The sequence below is a fragment of the Lactuca serriola genome, chromosome 8 (genome assembly GCF_051521515.1).
Source record: "Lactuca serriola cultivar US96UC23 chromosome 8, Lser_US96UC23_V15, whole genome shotgun sequence".
In the NCBI taxonomy this organism is placed as follows: Eukaryota; Viridiplantae; Streptophyta; class Magnoliopsida; order Asterales; family Asteraceae; genus Lactuca; species Lactuca serriola.
In genome coordinates, this window is record NC_136415.1 from 30335674 (window position 1) to 30354526 (window position 18853).

At 34.4% G+C, this 18853-nt stretch overlaps 5 protein-coding genes and 1 non-coding gene across 6 annotated transcripts; 5 read left to right on the forward strand and 1 right to left on the reverse strand.

The window, feature by feature from the left end:
* The first annotated feature begins 1169 nt into the window (after positions 1-1169).
* On the forward strand, positions 1170-1784 carry LOC145069626 (histone H2B.3-like). The gene has a single exon (XM_079016575.1). The coding sequence runs from the start codon at positions 1238-1240 to the stop codon at positions 1658-1660; it is 423 nt and encodes a 140-aa protein (XP_078872701.1). The 5' UTR covers positions 1170-1237; the 3' UTR covers positions 1661-1784.
* Positions 1785-5049: 3265 nt separating this feature from the next.
* LOC145069984 (histone H2B.4) lies at positions 5050-5641 on the forward strand. The gene has a single exon (XM_079016910.1). It carries the CDS (start codon positions 5128-5130, stop codon positions 5533-5535), a length of 408 nt encoding a protein of 135 aa, XP_078873036.1. The 5' UTR covers positions 5050-5127; the 3' UTR covers positions 5536-5641.
* A 5969-nt stretch (positions 5642-11610) lies between these two features.
* Positions 11611-13143, forward strand: LOC145066523 (phosphoserine aminotransferase 2, chloroplastic-like). Its single transcript, XM_079013806.1, has one exon. The coding sequence runs from the start codon at positions 11650-11652 to the stop codon at positions 12922-12924; it is 1275 nt and encodes a 424-aa protein (XP_078869932.1). The 5' UTR covers positions 11611-11649; the 3' UTR covers positions 12925-13143.
* On the reverse strand, positions 13077-17220 carry LOC145066521 (pyruvate kinase 1, cytosolic-like). The gene is made up of 16 exons (XM_079013805.1): positions 16925-17220; positions 16556-16652; positions 15959-16056; positions 15664-15819; positions 15490-15567; positions 15285-15416; positions 15123-15203; positions 14961-15032; positions 14769-14858; positions 14506-14650; positions 14321-14409; positions 14154-14249; positions 13999-14066; positions 13720-13819; positions 13567-13626; positions 13077-13405 (listed from the first exon to the last, which is right to left on the reverse strand). The coding sequence occupies exons 1-16, from the start codon at positions 16991-16993 to the stop codon at positions 13253-13255; spliced, it is 1584 nt and encodes a 527-aa protein (XP_078869931.1). The 5' UTR covers positions 16994-17220; the 3' UTR covers positions 13077-13252.
* On the forward strand, positions 13865-13949 carry TRNAM-CAU (transfer RNA methionine (anticodon CAU)). The gene is given in 2 exon segments: positions 13865-13902; positions 13914-13949. It is a non-coding gene; the product is annotated as a tRNA-Met (tRNA).
* Positions 17221-17895: 675 nt separating the features above from the next.
* Positions 17896-18841, forward strand: LOC145065501 (uncharacterized). The gene is made up of 2 exons (XM_079012497.1): positions 17896-18314; positions 18562-18841. Exons 1-2 carry the CDS (start codon positions 17988-17990, stop codon positions 18700-18702), a joined length of 468 nt encoding a protein of 155 aa, XP_078868623.1. The 5' UTR covers positions 17896-17987; the 3' UTR covers positions 18703-18841.
* Positions 18842-18853: the final 12 nt, after the last annotated feature.

An 18853-nucleotide genomic window follows, 5' to 3' on the forward strand; every position in this document is an offset into this window, starting at 1 on the left:
AAAACAGTTCATTTAGATTTCAGTTTATTTTAGTAGTCCGCAGATGTTAAAAAAACAAACAATCTTCTTTTTTCAGACTGTAAACATTTGGTCCACCTCTTCTACTGCAGAGGTCTACAGATGTGGTCCGCAGACTGCATACATTTTGCTTCAGAAAAAACAAACAACACCTTACTGTAGCAAAAAATCAAACCCACAACCCAACGAAGAATTTGCCATCAATATGGTGATGTGGATTGATTTTCTGAAATAAATGTCTGCTTCTGTAATGGATGATCTCTGTAAGCCTAAAATCGATTTTCTGAGTAACTTCTCATTCTCTCTGTTTCAGCAACCCGAGTTCTTGATTTATGGTTTTACCCATTTTTTGTTGCAAATGATTTTAGGGTTCGAGATGGATGGTTGTTGTCAATGGAAATAATTAGAATAAGATGGATTTGAGCCACTAGGTATCAACCATATCATGTGTCGTTGTCAATGGCAAGACGGGAAGAAACTAGATTCCATTAATGGCACTTATCAAGCATAGATTTTAGATGGAATGTGCATTTTGGGTTTTATTGGATAACAAATTTATTGTGTGTTTGTTTGTGTATGTCATGTTCGGAAAATAGGAGGGAGTAGTCTTTGATGGCTGAGATTTAACAGTCGGAGTTGAGCGTGGTGTCGGAAATGTAGCGGTGGTGATGCCGAGAAATGTATTTTATGAAGAAGGGGAATGTGAGAGCTGGTGGGTCTCACTAAAATACTAATCACGATATTTCATTTCTTTTAATGTATAAATTGCAAAATAAATGTTAAAAAACTGAAAAAAGAAATAGAAAAGGGCAATATAATCATTTTATGTTTGTGAGGGACAAAACGTGTAACTTTTAATCATAAGAGGAACCACCCAAATTAATTTTTGAAATTAAGAACTAAATGTTTAATTTTGACACTTAAACCAGTTTTATAATTACTCAGTAAAAAGTGAAAATAAAGAACCCCACGTTAAGCAATTTCTTTCCCGCGACAACAAATATTTGAAATATTCCCTCAAATACAATCTAACTGCATCTACACCGTCAAATCCGTATCCATGTAGATCCACGGTGTAGAATGATTATCCGCGTCAATAAACATCGACCAATCAAAACGCATATCTCGCTTGTATATAAACAACCCAAAACAAGTTTTATCAGCACAACCGGGTTCATTTCCATTTCGTTCATACACAACATTCCCGTTCTCTCTACAAATGGCACCAAAGGCGGCAGAAAAGAAACCGGTGGAGAAGAAGCCAGCTGCTGAAAAGGCTCCGGCAGAGACAAAACCAAAAACTGAGAAGAAGCTACCAAAGGATGCATCCACAACCGATAAGAAAAAGAAGAAGAACAAGAAGTCGGTGGAGACATACAAGATCTATATATTCAAGGTTCTGAAGCAGGTTCACCCTGATATCGGAATCTCAGGAAAGGCTATGGGTATCATGAACTCATTCATCAACGATATATTTGAGAAGCTGGCCCAGGAATCTTCAAAACTAGCAAGGTATAACAAGAAGCCTACCATCACTTCTAGGGAAATTCAGACCGCTGTGAGACTTGTACTTCCCGGTGAATTGGCAAAACATGCCGTGTCTGAAGGTACCAAGGCTGTCACCAAATTTACCAGCACTTAAAATGTCTTGAAGATGTTAATCGACAATTTTCGATGTAAAAGTTTCAATTTTGAAGTGCTTGTAGAAATCTTACAGTAATCCACCAGTTTTAAAAGATATGAATCTAGAATTTGTTCAGCTTTAATGTCAATTTCTGTAACTGAATTCGACTGAATATGTCTTCCGTTAATTTCATTACGTCCATATCTTAATTAGTGAAATGCGAAGTTATATGGTACGTTTGATAGGAACGGATGAACTAATTCTTCATTGTTCCCAAATTCGTCATGGATTTGTAGTTTTCGTCCGTCATTTTAGTTTTATTTTACTTTGGATTATGAACTCTTATTTGAAATGATGATATAACTGTGAATTTGGATTACGAACCATTATTTTATCTTATGTAATTGAAAAGAAATTCGATTGCTAGGGTTTGTTGAAGGTTAGAAAGAAGTTGTTGGGCCTAACTTGGCGAAAATTGAAGTTGAAGGAACTATGGTTTTCCTCATGTCATTTTCAATATTGAACTTCAAGTATTGGTATTTATATTGATCATGGCTTGCCGACGTTTTGAAGTTTTAGATTAACGAATAATGTAAGATCATGATTGTAATACCCATTATGTACCATGACATCTTGATGTTGATTAACATATGAATGATGAAATCAAGTTTATTTCTTTAAACCGGAAAACAAACAAGATCATGACGACCATGATTAGGGCTGGCCTTACGTATTATGAAGTTAAATATGGGTTCATTGTTAGTGATTTTATATCATCAATATTATTTAAGTGTAATAGGATTAAATTTGTTGATCAAAAATAATATCGTTAAATATTGAACAAGTTAGGATGGTGTAGGAGTGCACACTTGTTCAAGTTTTTCAAGATTCAAAGTACATTGTTATTTAGAGGCGAAGCACCTAAACAAACGGGATCCGGGGGCAGCGCCCCTGGGAGTGGGGTCCAAGGGCAGACAGTTTTTAACTGTCTATTGACAGTTTTCAGACATGAATGATATATCTGTTTTTTGGTCATTTTTCTGGTACATCTTGAAGAACATTTTCACATACATTCTCAAATTTCATTCTTTGAATTTCATCCAATTGAGTGTTTGATCTGTACTATCGAAATAGTTCAGTTTGATAATGAGCCACGACTTTCAGAGAATCCAAACAATCTATTCATTCCCTATTTTCTAACATTTAGTAGGGGTGTTGATCGGGTAATTTTTTCGGGTTTCGGGTAATTCGGGTCGGGTTCGGGGTTTCATGCTAAAAAAATACCCTTTACCCGATCCAAGATTATAGTTTAAAATGTTTAAGATAACTGTAGCCATAAGTTTTGTCATGTTAGAAGTTTCGTCAAGATAAATGAGTTTGTTACTTGCAATAAAAACTATAATCTAGAAAACGGTTACGTTTTAAAGAAGATGATAGTATATAAACAATTACTTTTAATATTGCTAGTGACATATTGTCATAATAAAATAGATTCATGTTTTTCAATAATGATAGTTAGTTTAAACATGATCAAATACCTGCTACCCGAAACCCAGCAAACGTACCCTTTACCCGAAAAAATTTACCCGATACGCGAAAAAATCGGGTCGATTTACCCGATACGCGAAAAAATCGGGCGGGTAATTCGGGTATTTTCGACAGGTCTAGGGCTTAGGGCCCTATTTTGTAAAGGGCCTCATTTAGTCAAATCCTTTAATGTCGATCGTCGATACATTTTTCTCCATTCGCTGATATTCACGCCTGACGCCTCAAATCAAAAGCCAGGATCACACTTTTATCTTGTTCCTTCCTTCTCCATTATCGCACTATGAATACTGATTATTGATTCGAGGCTTCTATAATCTCGATGTTGAACATTAAATGGCCATTTGACCCGATGAATTTTTTTCCTGCCTTCTTTGATGAATTTCTCTTATTCTTCAATGTTCAAAAATCTTTGATAATTCATTGATTCAAGGTATATGTATTGTTTTCACTTGATTTTTACATCAGTCTGAATATCTATTAGGGTTAATTGCCGATAAGGGGTAATTTGTTCAATTATCTGATTTTTCATTGTTCTTTGTTCATTGATTAAAGATCGATTTCTTTGTTTCTCATTGATTTTTAATTTTTGAGTTCGTGTTTCCACTCATATTTTGTGTTGCTGGCTTGCTACTGAAGCTAAGGAATGTAGTCATTTTAATTAAAACATTGTAAGTTTGAGTTAGTGATTATTTCTTTGTTTATGTAACCTGAAGCTAAGAAATGTTGGTTATTGATTGTTTTCTACATATGTGGCTTGTTCATTGATTCCTATGTTGATTTGTGCATATTTGAGTTAAGATAACCCTACAAGTTTGACCTGTCCTTTTAATTAAAATCGCAAGTATGCAAGTTTAAAAAAAAAAGACAACCTTCATTTTTATATTCGTTTTTATTATAGAATTTAAGTATAGTATAGACCAAATGGCCCAAAAGTTTTGTTTCGATTAGAACCCTCAAACTCGTTGAGCCGCTCCTGACCATAACAACTTAAGGTGTAAAAAATCACAAATTGACTAACTTTAGTGTTATGATGTTGTATTTAACTAGAGATTAATGAATGAGGTGATGATGGTCTGTGAGATTTTGGGACTTTTGATGCTCGTTTTCTAGTTGAATTGACAATTTTTTAGGTTTCGTTACTTAAAAAATGGTAAACCCTACAATCTGAACGGCAAATATAAACCTGTACAAAACATGTGTGTTGTTTATCACTTACAGATTTCGGGTTTGCTACAATTTGAGTCTTGGTCCTTTGTTAACCTTTTCAAATTTATAAAACCAACACTTATTGTGACACATAATAATAAAGTTTTTATTTGCTGTAAATTTATAATATTTTTTTTTGCAGAGAAGTCATAATATTTTGGGTCAGTTTATGAAATAGTCAAAAATTAATTTGTTACCGGTTTCAACCGGTCAAAAATGGTAAAAATGCAAGTTTTTGCCAGTTTAGGACTTTTTCGTAAACAAAAATTAGTTTAGAACTAAAACGTAAACCGGACCAAAATTTTAGAACTTTATCGGATATTTTCATTTTATTTATTTATAATAGTGAAGATGAAAAAAATAAAACGTGAAAAAAAAAAAGATAAAGTGGTAGAACATAAAGAAGGGGAAAACATAGTAAATTTACATTTTTAAAAACCCTCTACCACCAAATATTTTCACCATTTTCACCAATTTCTTTTCAGCGGGAGAGAAAACTTGAAATATTTTCGACAAATACCAAGTACTTTAATCTACACTGTCAAAAGACGTATCCCATATCAATCCACGGTATAAAACAACGATCCGCGTGAACATATATCCACCAATCAAAACGCTTCCCTGGCTTATATATAAACATTTCGAACAAGTTTATTATCATCATCGCTTACCTCACCAGTCCTATTTCCTACACAAAAGCGCGCCAACTTTCAGTATCCCTCTCACTTAAAATGGCACCAAAGGCGGCAGAGAAGAAACCGGCGGAGAAAAAACCAGCTGCGGAGAAGGCACCGAAAGCGGAGAAGAAGCTACCAAAGGATGCATCTACCACCGACAAGAAGAAGAAGAAGAACAAGAAGTCGGTGGAGACTTACAAGATCTACATATTCAAGGTTCTGAAACAAGTTCATCCTGATATCGGAATCTCAGGAAAGGCTATGGGGATCATGAATTCATTCATCAACGATATATTTGAGAAATTGGCACAGGAATCTTCAAAACTCGCGAGGTATAACAAGAAGCCTACCATCACTTCTAGGGAAATTCAGACAGCTGTGAGACTTGTTCTTCCCGGTGAATTGGCAAAACACGCTGTTTCTGAAGGTACCAAGGCCGTCACCAAATTTACCAGTGCTTAAATGTTTTCCTATTTTCGATGTAGAAATTTCGAAATTTAAATCATTTGTCTAGATCTTACAGGAATCGACCATTATCGAATTATATCAAACAATCATTAGTTCTTTATGTTGTTTCTTAACTTGGAATTAATTTAAATAGTCTATTCGAGAGTGTTCAATTACATACTTGAAATCGTTGGTTTAAGTTGCTTTAATTGATGCCGGATTTAATCCTTGTCTAACTTAAAGGGCTTTTGTCAAGATCAATCAGAACCTGTTTTGGGTATGTGACAGAAACAAAAGAAAAATCGTTTCGAATAATATTTAAATTATTTTTTTGCAAAAAACTTTCAAGATTGTACGTTAATGTAAAAGCGAATTAAAGCTAACTCTTTGTTACAACTGGAATATCTTTGTTTATAAAATAAATTGAAGTTGTAGAAAAAACAAATAAACCAGTATTCTGGAAGAGAAAATAAATGAAACAGAAAGTTCAACAATTGCGATTAAATTGCTTTTATTTGACAATCACAATATTCGGAAGCAACAATGACCTTTAAATAAAATATTAACCTTGTAAAATAGTCATATTTTAGGTAATTTTAATAGAACAAAAGTACAAAGATGGCAAACCCGATAATTATGTAGAAAGGAAGGGCATTTTTGGGAATGTGACACTCTTCACCTACCCAACCAACGACGGCACACACCGCTGCTTTTACTTATTCCTGGCCCCTCACCAACCAAGTAGTTAACACTTTACTCTATTTTAAATAGATCTAATATTTTGACTAGACATGGGTTCTGAAAGTATATTTATCAATAAGATACGATTTGTGGTTCACAATTATTATCACATAATAATATAAGTATCATAATTATTCTCAGTGCATAAAATTATTTATATATAGTTTGAAATATTACTAAACGCTCTATTTTTAAAAAGCTAAAAATAAAGATAATACCACATATATATATACATCACATATTGGGATAATTATAAAGATAATATTTATTGGGATAATTATAAAGATAATATTTAGATATGTATTCTTTTCTTGAAGAAATTCATATAATGACCATCCTCTTTGAAATAGGACATTTTCAGATCGATTGATTTTGATCAAACTAAGTGTCAAAAGATCTGTTGATACGAGATTAAATCAATATGAACTATGATATTACATTACATACACTATTTCAAATTCAAACTACTCAAGCATGGCAACCAATCTAATAATGACGATGCACTCTTGTTCAAGTGGTTCAAGCCTAAAACTTACCAATGCAAACTCAAACTCAACTATTTCCTAGATGCCATTGTGATATTTAAGGTATGTTTATAGTTTTTTCGACTAATAAAAAAAACCCATGTAAACGTTTCTTTGGGTGTGTATGATGAATTACTACTTAATAATTGGTGCAAGGAGAAAATTATTGAAATGCAAAAAGCTTTTGAGTAAGATGACTCAGTATCAACCAAATATGTAGAAACAATTGCAAGTATGGTGTTTTTGTTTGTTTGTTTGTTTGTTTGTTTTTTTTTTTTTTTTTTTTTTTTTTTTTTTTTTTTTTTTTTTTGTAGTTTTCATTAGTTTGTGTTTTGGTTATTTTGATGTTGTTTAAAACTCATATGTGAGTGAATGTCATTATAAGGTTCTCTTATCCTTTTGTATAATTTTATATCATTTTTGTTAAAAAAACAATAAACCAAAGTTTTCAAACATCAACGGTTCTTATATCATTTGAGGATTAAGAAACAAGAGGTTTTAAAGTTACTTACAAATCAAACCTCACTACAAAACCCTAATCTACCCTAAGAATGAAACACTCAACCTACACTACAATGATCATGAACAAAAGGATGATCAATCACACATAATGTTACAACTATGAAACCCTAACCGAAGGAGAGAGAGAGAGAGAGAGAGAGAGAGAGAGCTCTAAGTATTGGGAGCAAAAATGATTTGAATATTACGAAACCCTTCACCTCTCACCAATATATACCCTAGGTCATGTATATGAACCGAGTCTTGGATATTATCCATGGATCAGATCCGCGTGTCATACCTGTAGTTTGAAAGAAACGAGCCGCAGTGCACAACATTCCCAAAATATCAAGACTAACCCCTTACAACAAATTTATTTTATTAATGCGAGAAAACCAGGAATTGTAATATTAACACAAAACACCCAAACTCAATAATTAATAAATATGATATTGAATATTAAAAATATTTAGTATTTTCAACATCCCCTCAATCGAAATATTTATTTTTCCTTTTTAAAAACATCAATAAACCCCATTTTATTCGAAAAAATTCATGTTGTTTAAAACTTAAAACTTAGTAAGAATGTCAGCATTTTGATCAGAAGAACTGGTCTTAACCATTTTCAACACACCATTAGAGATTTTTTCTCTAACAAAGTGAAGATCTATTTCAAAATGCTTAGTGCGTTCATGAAAAATCAGATTAAGAGTCAATTTAATTATTGAATCATTGCCATAAAAAACAGATACAAGAGTAAGATCTTTTATACCCAATTCAAACAAAATTTTCAAAATCCAAATGTTTTCACAAGTAATAGAACCAAGGGCTCTATATTCTGATTCAGTAGAAGACCTAGAAATAGTAGATTGTTTCTTAGTCTTCAATGAAACCAATGATTTATTACGGTGAGTCATATAACTAGTTACATACCTCCTCGTGGATAAACACTTAGCCCAATCTGCATCTACAAAATCTTTTAACTTAAACCCATCAAACTTAGACAAAACAACCCCTTTTCTTGGACTATTTTTCAAATATCATAATAGTCTGAAAGGAATTTTCAAATGTGACTTTCTAGGTTCGTCCATATATTGACTAAGAACCTGAACAACATAAGAAATATCGAGTCTAGTAATCGTGAGATATATTAACTTTCCAATAAGTTTTTGAAATTCAGTTTTATTTGCCAACAACTCATCATTTTTAATAAAATCACCAGAATTAACAACTAGATTAGTTTCCAAAGGTATGCTAATAGGTTTGCACTCTAGCATATCATACTCATGAAGAAGCTCAAGAGAATATTTCATTTGATTTAAACATAACCCATTATCAAAATTAACAACCTTAATTCCCAAAAGATATTTAAGAATACCAAGATCTTTTATCAAAAATTGAGTTTTCATAAAATCTTTGACCTTTTGTGATTCAGTCTCATAGCTTCCGATTAATATTCTATCATCTACATATACCAATAAAATAGTAACAGAATATTCAAAATTTTCTAATAAACAAAGAGTAATCACTAACACTTTGTTGAAAACCAAACATGAACAAAAAAACACATAATTTTTCATTCCACTTCTTGGGAGCTTGTTTTAAGCTATACATAGATTTAACAAGTTTACAAACCCTAGAGTCATTATCAATATAATATTCAGGTGAAAGAGTCATATATACATCTTCAGATAAGTCTCCATAAAGAAATGCATTATTTATGTCCAATTGATATAAAGACCATGAATTATGAACAAACAAGACAAAATTGCAAACTTGGTCCTCGTGCTATGTCAAAAATTGGATGTTTGGTACAAAATGTTTTGGAGTTGCACCACTAGTCCAAAAAGTGAATTCTATTGCAGGTTTGGTCCAAATGTTTTTGGAAAAACTTAAAATGACTGATTTACCCTTCACGCTTTGTTTTCTTATTTTTCTTTTATTGCATAAATTAAAAAAAAAGACAAAAAGAAAATACCACTCTCTCTCTCTCTCTCTCAACACATAAAAAACCACTTTCAGGAGCGCACCACCACCATTAATCTCACCTTTTTCACACCAAACATATCAAAATCCAACAGAGAAGTATAATGAATGATTCGATACTTCGAGATATGGGTTTTATCTTTTTTTGGCGAAGGATAGATCTGAAAAGTAAGCATTTATCAGAAAAAACACCACCACCGTCGAAACCCCTTCTGTTCTTGTCGGAAACCTCTTGGCCGATGTCATTGGTTGCTCGATTTCACCGACTGAAGGATGATCTGCGCGTCTCATCTCTATGGATGTAAAAAACACCACAAATGTCCAGCTGGAACGAGATCTAGGTTTTTGAGGGTATTTCTATAGAAAAAATTAATTAGATGTTTCTTTTCATTGATTTTTTGGTTGAAGTTTTGATCCATCCAGTGAAAATGGGGAAGTTTTGATTGATCATCCAGCTGGGATTTTCAGAAATCAATAGTTCTTGAACAAACCCAGAAAATCGCCTCCTCCATTTTTCCAAAATCGATAGCTCTTGAAAAAACTCATCATATGTTTCAGATCCAAATCTAAGCTCTCTATTTTTAATTCCTTAGTTGAAACAGAGGGATTCAGAGGGATAAGAATGGAATTTGGTTCGTGAAGCACACCAGTTGAGGGAAAACCATCCAACATAAGGATTCTAATTTCAAATGGGTTTACACTGTTCTTCACTGTGTGTGAGTGTATGTTTTTCAAATTTTCAATGTGTGTAGAGAATGAAGCAATTTTCTGAAGAGCCGAGGTTGCAGATGGAGGTTTGATGGAAGTAACAGATCATACAAGTTTTGATCCATGTGGGTTGGGTTTGAAAACAATATTGATGAGTTTGAGCATCTGGGTAACTGGAAAAAGGTTAAGGAAAGAGGGTGTAGCTTGATAAATTTCTTCTTGGTGTGTGTGTGTGTGTGTGAGAGAGAGAGAGAGAGATGGTGAGATGGGGGGAGAGAGAGTGCGTGTATGTATGGGTGGGTGATATTTTCTTTTTGTCTTTTGTCTTTTTTTTTTTTTTTTTTTTTTTTTAAATTTATGCAGTAAAAGAAAAATAAGAAAACAAAATATGAAGGGTAAATCAGTCATTTTAAGTTTTTCCAAAAACATTTGGACCAAACCTGCAATACAATTCACTTTTTGGACTAGTGGTGCAACTCCAAAACATTTTGTACCAAACATCCAATTTTTGACATACCACAGGGACCAAACTTGCAATTTTGTCTTACAATAAATAACAATACGAATAATAACAATTTTTGCTACTGGAGAAAAGGTTTTTTTCAAAATTGATACATTCCATGTGATTATATCCTTTAGTAACTAAACGTGATTTATACCATTCTACTTCCCCAATTTGACTTATACTTAATCTTCTAAACCCATTTGCATCCAATGGATTTTCTATTCTTAGGTAAACTTGTTATATCCCAAGTGTGATTTCGATGAAGAGCTTCCATCTCTTCCTTCATCGCCTTGATCCAATTAGGATTAGCCGAAGCCTCGTTATAATCTTTAGGTTCAACATCTTGTTAAGATTAGACACAAAACATCTAATTTTAGCATTAAGACATGAACAGTTAACAATTCTTTCTATAACATACTTATATTTACCCTCTACTACATAGTCAACAAACTTGAAAGACATATGTGATTCACGTCTAGACCCAGATGACCCAATAAAGTGATCAATTGAAGAAGCAATATGCAACTAACTACTTTCCTTGGAGACACTTTGAAAATGTTCATCGTGTTTTCAGACCGAGTTATCATTTCAAATAGCATTTTATGAAATTTTTACTTAACTACAAAACCAACCATGAGTTGTGAAACCTAAATACTACAAAACACATAAGAAATATCCATTCTAATACAAAAAGTCAACACATTTTAGTTTAGTTTATCATATTTCATACTGAGATTTTCATTGAAAGACAATAAAACATGGAGATTACAAGTTTAGAACTACCCTCATTTACCATACTTGGTATTGTCCAAATGTTTGAGAGGGTATGGAATGCTGATAAGGGATGTAGTGTATATTTTGGATTTTTATTTAATACATCGACAACTAAATGGATTGTATAAATAGGATCTACTATCTAGGTCCAAAAAAAAACTAATTTCAGATTATGTGAATCATAGTCATTTTCTATAATTATGAACAATCATTTGGTCATTTTTGTGATTAAAGATAATGCGATACATTTATGCGATTACTTAAAATGTTGTTTTGAAATAGTAATTGATTTTATAAACATATATTAATTATTATTTTTATATTTTGTCCTATATATACACATACATACACGCCCTCAAAATCTGCATCCAACCTTCTAATTTCAAGGCAGCCATGGCAATGTCAGCCAATACCCCTCACACCCTCCTCTTGAAAAACCCTAGCATCATTAAAACCTCAACCACCACCACCCCTTCCATCCATGCCTTCCCGATCAAACGCGCCACCAACAAGCCCATCTCAATCACATGTTCATACTCCGCCACCGTCGCTGCACCACCAGCTTCGGCCTCCGCTCAAGATCGGGTTTTTAATTTCGCCGCTGGACCCGCCACGCTGCCCGAAAATGTTCTCCGGAAAGCCGAATCGGAGCTCTACAATTGGCGGGGAGCTGGAATGAGTGTTATGGAGATGAGTCACAGAGGGAAGGAATTCCTCTCCATCATCCAAAAAGCAGAGTCAGATCTGAGAAAATTACTGGATATCTCCGAAGATTACGCCGTTCTGTTCCTCCAAGGCGGCGCCACCACCCAATTCGCCGGCATCCCTCTCAACATCTGTAAACCCGAAGATCCCGTTGATTACATTGTAACCGGATCGTGGGGCGACAAGGCATTCAAGGAAGCAACAAAATACTGCAAGCCTAAGGTGATTTGGTCCGGTAAATCGGAGAAATACACCGCGATTCCGTCGTTCGATGAGTTGGATCAGAACCCGAACGCCAGGTATTTGCATATATGCGCGAATGAAACTATTCACGGCGTCGAGTTCAAAGACTACCCCACACCTAAAAACAAAGATGCGCTTCTAATCGCTGATATGTCTTCCAACTTCTGTTCAAAGCCGGTTGATGTTTCCAAATTCGGGATCATTTACGCCGGAGCTCAGAAGAACGTCGGCCCATCTGGTGTCACGATAGTGATCATAAGGAAGGATTTGATCGGAAACGCTCAAGAGATTACACCGGTGATGTTGGATTACAAGATCCACGCCGACAACAATTCGTTATACAACACACCGCCTTGTTACGGGATTTACATGTGTGGATTGGTGTTTGAAGATCTGTTGGCGCAGGGTGGTTTGGTGGAGGTCGAGAAGAAGAACATGAAGAAAGCGCAGATTTTGTACGACGCGATTGATGAGAGCAAAGGGTTTTACAGGTGTCCGGTTGAGAAATCTGTGAGGTCGTTGATGAATGTGCCGTTTACACTTGAGAAATCGGAATTGGAAGGTGAGTTTGTGAAGGAAGCTGCTAAAGAGAATATGGTTCAGTTGAAGGGGCATAGATCGGTTGGTGGAATGAGGGCTTCGATTTATAATGCAATGCCTTTTGCTGGTGTTGAGAAGTTGGTTGCTTTCATGAAGGATTTTCAAGCAAAACATGGGTAGATTTTAGAAATTAAACAGCATTATTTGTTGTTTGTTTTGTAGCGTTTTGTTGTTGGTTGATCTGGTTTTTGATGTTTTTGTTATGTTATGTTACAAGTCTTGTTTGTTGGTGTCATTTGGGGAAAAAAAGGGATACATGAAAGATTAGGTAGTTTTGTTGAATCATTCTGGGTGATGAATATTTCAAATGGAATGACATAATCTGGTTGTTTTTCTTTCTGGCTAGTTGCAGAATATGTGTATTTATTGTACAGACATGTCAAATTTAGTGACTTATTAGCCGAATCAGAAATACCTCATAAAAGGTAATTTAGTGACTTATTAGTCTTTACTCTTGAAGCTCGATGATTTTGACGACAGAATCATCACCAACCTTTTGGCAAATGACAACACGATCATGGGACTTGATGAGACCAATGGCTTTTCCATGATTCAGTGAGATGTTTAAGATTGACTCATTTGTTGCACCTGTTGACTCGGCCTGTTTCCAAGTAATGGAATAATATAAAATAAGAAATCGTGCCTCCATTGAGTTGTGATCAAATTAGAGATGACTTTGGAATATGGATGCTGACGTGACGTGGCACTTTAAAATATATGGAAGTAAAAAGAGATTTTGGAGAAGTGAGAAATCTTAGTTACCGGATGTCGAGGATCTGCAAGTATTGGAAAGAGGCCTCTAACAATAAGAGTTTGTCTTGCCTAGAAATATAATTTTTAGAAAGCAGAAGAATTAGATGTGTTAATTTTACGCAAGTAAATTAATTAAACCATTTGATAATGTGTTGTGTGTACCTCAAAAGCGCCAGTAAATGTCCATCGTAATTGATTTGTTTTGAGCCGAGGAATGACAACAGCGATGACAGGCATAGTTGGTCTATATTTTGCAATCAATCTAAGATAACAAATACAATGAATCAGATAAGTGTTAAATCAAAATGGGGTGGTGGCGCAGTTGGCTAGCGCGTAGGTCTCATAGCTTAAGAGTGATCCTGAGGTCGAGAGTTCGAGCCTCTCTCACCCCATAAATATATATATTTTTTTTATCTTTTTCTCTCAATGCTACATACAGACCTTGCAGTTCTCCCTGATGATGTGAAACAGATGATAACAGAAGCCTTGACCTTGATGGCAGCACGCACCTAGATCAAGAAAAGAAAATGAAATGTTAGTTGCACCAAAACTGAGGTGAAAAGGAAGATTGAATTGAATACTAATAATAATACTACCGCAGAGGAAGCAATGGATTCCAAATGGGACATGGGTTCTCCAACATATTTAACAGTCGTCTTGAAGTATAAATCTTGATTGAATACCTTCTCTGACTGCAAACAAGATTTAAAAGAATTATTAAAGTAATCTTTAAAAAAAAGAGAACAAATTGAAGGAAATCTACCTCTGCACAAATTTTACCAACAATGGAGATAGTATCAACAGGGTATAATCCTCGCAAAGTCTCAGCACCTAGAATAATTGCATCGCTTCCTGAAGTGAAGAACCACAACAAGAATAATATCAAATTAATGAGATAACATAAACATAACATAAGATTAGAAGAATGCAATAAACAAACTAAGTTACCATCCAATACAGCATTGGCAACATCAGTTGCTTCTGCTCGAGTGGGCCTTAAGTTGTCAGTCATGCTGTCCACAACACGGGTAATCACTGCAGGCTTTCCAGCCATATTACACTTGTAAACAGCTGCCTTTTGAAACAAAAACACCTAAACACAACATAAACAATAAATAGAAAAGTAAGGATTTAGGATTTATATTTATAACAAAATATTTTAGAAAGAGTGTTGAGATTGCAGAAGCTGAAATGACACAATTAAAATGAACCTTTTCTGGAGGTAGATCGATACCAAGGTTTCCTCTAGAAAGGATTATACCATCTGCTTCCTGTAGGATCTCATCAAAATGGGTTAACCCCTGCAATAAAAACCAATATACATATGTGTTTCAACACTTAATACAAACAAGACAAAGTTTGATCACCTAAAACTAAAGCTTAAAATACGTGGGCAATCAGACCTCAAAATTTTCAATCTTTGCAAAAATCTGAGTTTGACTGAGATCACCCGATTTTGAGAGGTAGTCACGAGCCTACATGATAACATATTAGCATGACAAGAATAATAGAGAAATGAAATAATACATGTCTAATGTCTAATCATAAAATATAATTATGCTTACATGTCTAATGTCTTCTGCATGACGTGTATATGACAAAGAAAGGAAGTCTATCTTGTTACGCACTCCCCATGTGCTAATAACCTACAATTTTCCATAAATATTACAACTTAAATGAGTATATGATAAGAAACATTTAATGGAATCACAAAAGAGAAACTTCACCTCCTTATCTTTATCAGTGAGAGTTGGCAGCTCAATACGTATTTGGGATACATGCAAGGTGAATAACGAACCAGATAGAGTAGCAGAATTCTTTATCAAACAAACAACATCATCTCCTTTCACCTCATTTACCTGTGTATTAAATATAAATAAATCAAATTTTGATAATTTGCAAATCATCAAAGGTTATATAATTTTGCCTTACCTCCAACCATACTGAAGTTGTTTCACTTCCTGTGAACAGATATTGACCGATGAAAATTGTATCACCAGTCTTCACTGCCTGTAAAGATAAAAGTTCAAGCAATATCATAAAGTTTTTATATTGAAGCTCTCATATTCTGAATCAAGCTTTAACAATCTCAACATAATTATTTACCTCTGAAAGCCCACTAAAGTTTATTGGTAAAAGATTGGAAGTGGCTTCTTTTTCTTGATCGGGTGTGAGAATGACCAAGGTTTCTGCTTCCAGAGAAATAGGATGCTCAGTTTTGTTGACAACTTGCAACTCTGGACCCACAGTGTCCAACATCACCTGGTAGAAAGGATGCAAATAAACTTATATATAATTATATATATTAACATCATATTATGAATTGAAAACCCTTGCTTCACAAGTGAGTGAAATTCAGACAGATAGTTTTTCATTCTTTTGATGCAGGAAACAAACTTACAGCACATAGTTTTTTTGTGCTCCTAATAGCCATCTTAAGATTTTCCAGTGTCTCTTGATGAAATTCCGTGTCACCCCAAGAAAAATCAAACCTTGCAACTACACATACAAAAAGAGAGAGATAAGAAGGTTTCAGGGACAACATGAGTCCAAGATAGATAAGATTATTCAGTACTGTAGTACACTTAAACACTTAAGACAATACATCAGCAAGTTTGTTATGGAAAATTCGTCAAACTAATGAAAGCATTTTCACTTTTCAGTTCAGCTATACAAGTTTAATAAGTTTCCATAACATAAAGTGGATAAACACAAAGCAAAATCCTCCAAAACCATAGATGTATTTCAACTTGTGTTTTCACATGATAAGCAACTGAATCAGATGCTTGGATATTTGAATGAATACAATCGAAATATGTTAAACTGCAGGAAAGTGAAGTATTAATAGAGAATTAATGAATCATTAAAAGTAAATATAAACTCCTGACAAAGTCAAAATTCAAAATTTCGACACATTTGACCGTGAAGTCAAAATGCATATCCGATAAACACGAGGTAGTTCTAAATTCTGACTTAAACAATAGAAAGTGAAGATCACCTGACATCCCAGCTTGAAGGCAGCTCGAAATGATTTCAACAGATCGCGATTTCGGTCCCAAGGTTCCGACGATCTTCGTCATGGCGGGAAAGAAGCTCTAGACAACAGTAATCAAACAGGTGTCCCGTTTACATTTACAAAAAAAAGTTTATAAGAAAAATTCAACACAAAAGTCTCTAACTTTCCGATTAACATCTGAGACCGAAAATTATCACATAAAACCTCTGGCAATCTCACAAGTTCGAAATTCATGTAATCAGAGACACGATTACTGAAATATACTGCAACATATATTGACCTGGAGCTACAACAACAAAAAAAAAATGAAAATAAATTGTAATTGTAATGGTTTGACTTTTTGATCCTTACAGGTTTAGAAGGCTCGAGAATTGAAGCCATTCGGATAGGTTCCTCAAGTTGCAAGTGATGTGAATGCATTTTCTCCTATGAATTTACTACTACAAACAACTACTAATTATCAGGTAAATTGGAACAAATAATCGATCGGAGTCTGATGAAAAGCAGACTTTCTGTTTGTGGAGGGAGAACCGACGCCGATTAAGATCCAGATCATCAGAGAAAGAGAGAGGTCTTTTTTCACGTATGAAATGGTTGAATCTCCAAAAAGGTACAAGTATTAAGCGGAAGATGCAAATCATTAGAGCTTTATTAATTTGAGTTCAACATTTGTAGCTCTGGAAGATGGATTCATTTTAGATAAACCCAAGTACACGTGGCACTAGGACAAGTTCTCATGCGTGGTTATTCATGGTCCCCACAAAACTGTTATTTTTGCAAAAATTTTCTCCAACTTGATACTGGATGACGTGGATACTGTAATTAGAGAGATTGTTTTGTACACGGAAAAGAAAAGAAAGAGATAAAATGGATCCATTAACTAGTTTGCAGTTTAAAAAATAAATAAAATAAAAGAAATTTCCACATAACCGTTGAAATAAATTTATTTTCCACATAGTTTTTTATGAAACTGAAATATAACTAATTTATTATATAAAAATTATTTTTAATAGAAATAATCACAAAAATGATGTTTTGACAAATTTTTAAATAAATAGAAAAAATAAAACTCGATTTCAATATTTATCAGCTTTAAAATAATTTATAAGTTTTAAAAGTATTTGGCAACTTTTCTACGATTTTTTTTAACTTTTAAAATACTTTATAATTGTATATTTATAAAAGTTATTAAATGGGTCATCAAACCCAACAGAAATGGGCCTAGAACAAGAAATTAAGGCCCGCATTACCCTGTCATGTTGTACACGCGTCTCGTACAGCGAGTGGCTGAGTGCCACCCTCGTTAGCTTCACCAAACGCTCCTCTAGGCATCTCCATTACGGAATCTCCACCGTTTTGACGCGCGCGCTCACACTCACACTCACACATAACATTTCTTCAAACTGAAAAAACAATGGCGGAGAAAGGAGCTTCGATGGTTCGCAAACCCGAAGACGAATCCAGTGGGCCTCCTAATCCTTTGCTTTCGGTCATCTCGAAGTTCACTAAGTTTGTTAATTCCCGTTTTCCACCACCACCGGCGGAGAAAGACGTAGTGAAGGTGGAAACGGAGAGCAAAGGGAGTGGAGATTCAATTTTTCGCAGTAGTGAAGTCATGGAGCCGGAGGCGTCGAATCCGGTGGTTGTAAGGTTTCCTGATGCTCGGACGACGACAGTTCCTCCGTTGAAGGTCGAAGCGGAAGAGTTGGAGCAAGATACCAATCCTGTTGTTCTTTGGCAGGTATGAATGGATGCGTTACACTTTTTTTGAATTCATCTATCTGAAGGTAATCAATCTCTCTACTTTCTATAGAAAATATACTCATTAATCCAGTGGAAATAAAAGAATCATGCTGTTTTGATCACAATCAAAGAGATTAGAAGATATTATTGAAATTTCATATTGCAGTTATGGTTAGGTGATGTAGGGTTATTGCATCACCATTCATCGTTGATTACTAATAAATAAAGATGATATTTGAAATCAGGTTTATGCAATTGGAGGATTTTTCGTTTTGAGATGGGTGTTGGCAAGATGGAAAGAGCGAAGGGCAAATAAGAAGAAGTCAAATGAAAATTCACCACCACCACCAACAGCATCAGCATCAGCATCAGGAGCCGATGAATAGGCATGTAAAATGGTGTTTGGATTCAGTTTACTTGTAAAATGGCACATAATCAAGGAGGAGTACTCTTTGTTTTTACCATGTATAAAACCCTGAATTTAAATGTTGGTCGTAATCCTTAATATATCCCATGCTTCATCTATCGAAATGCAAC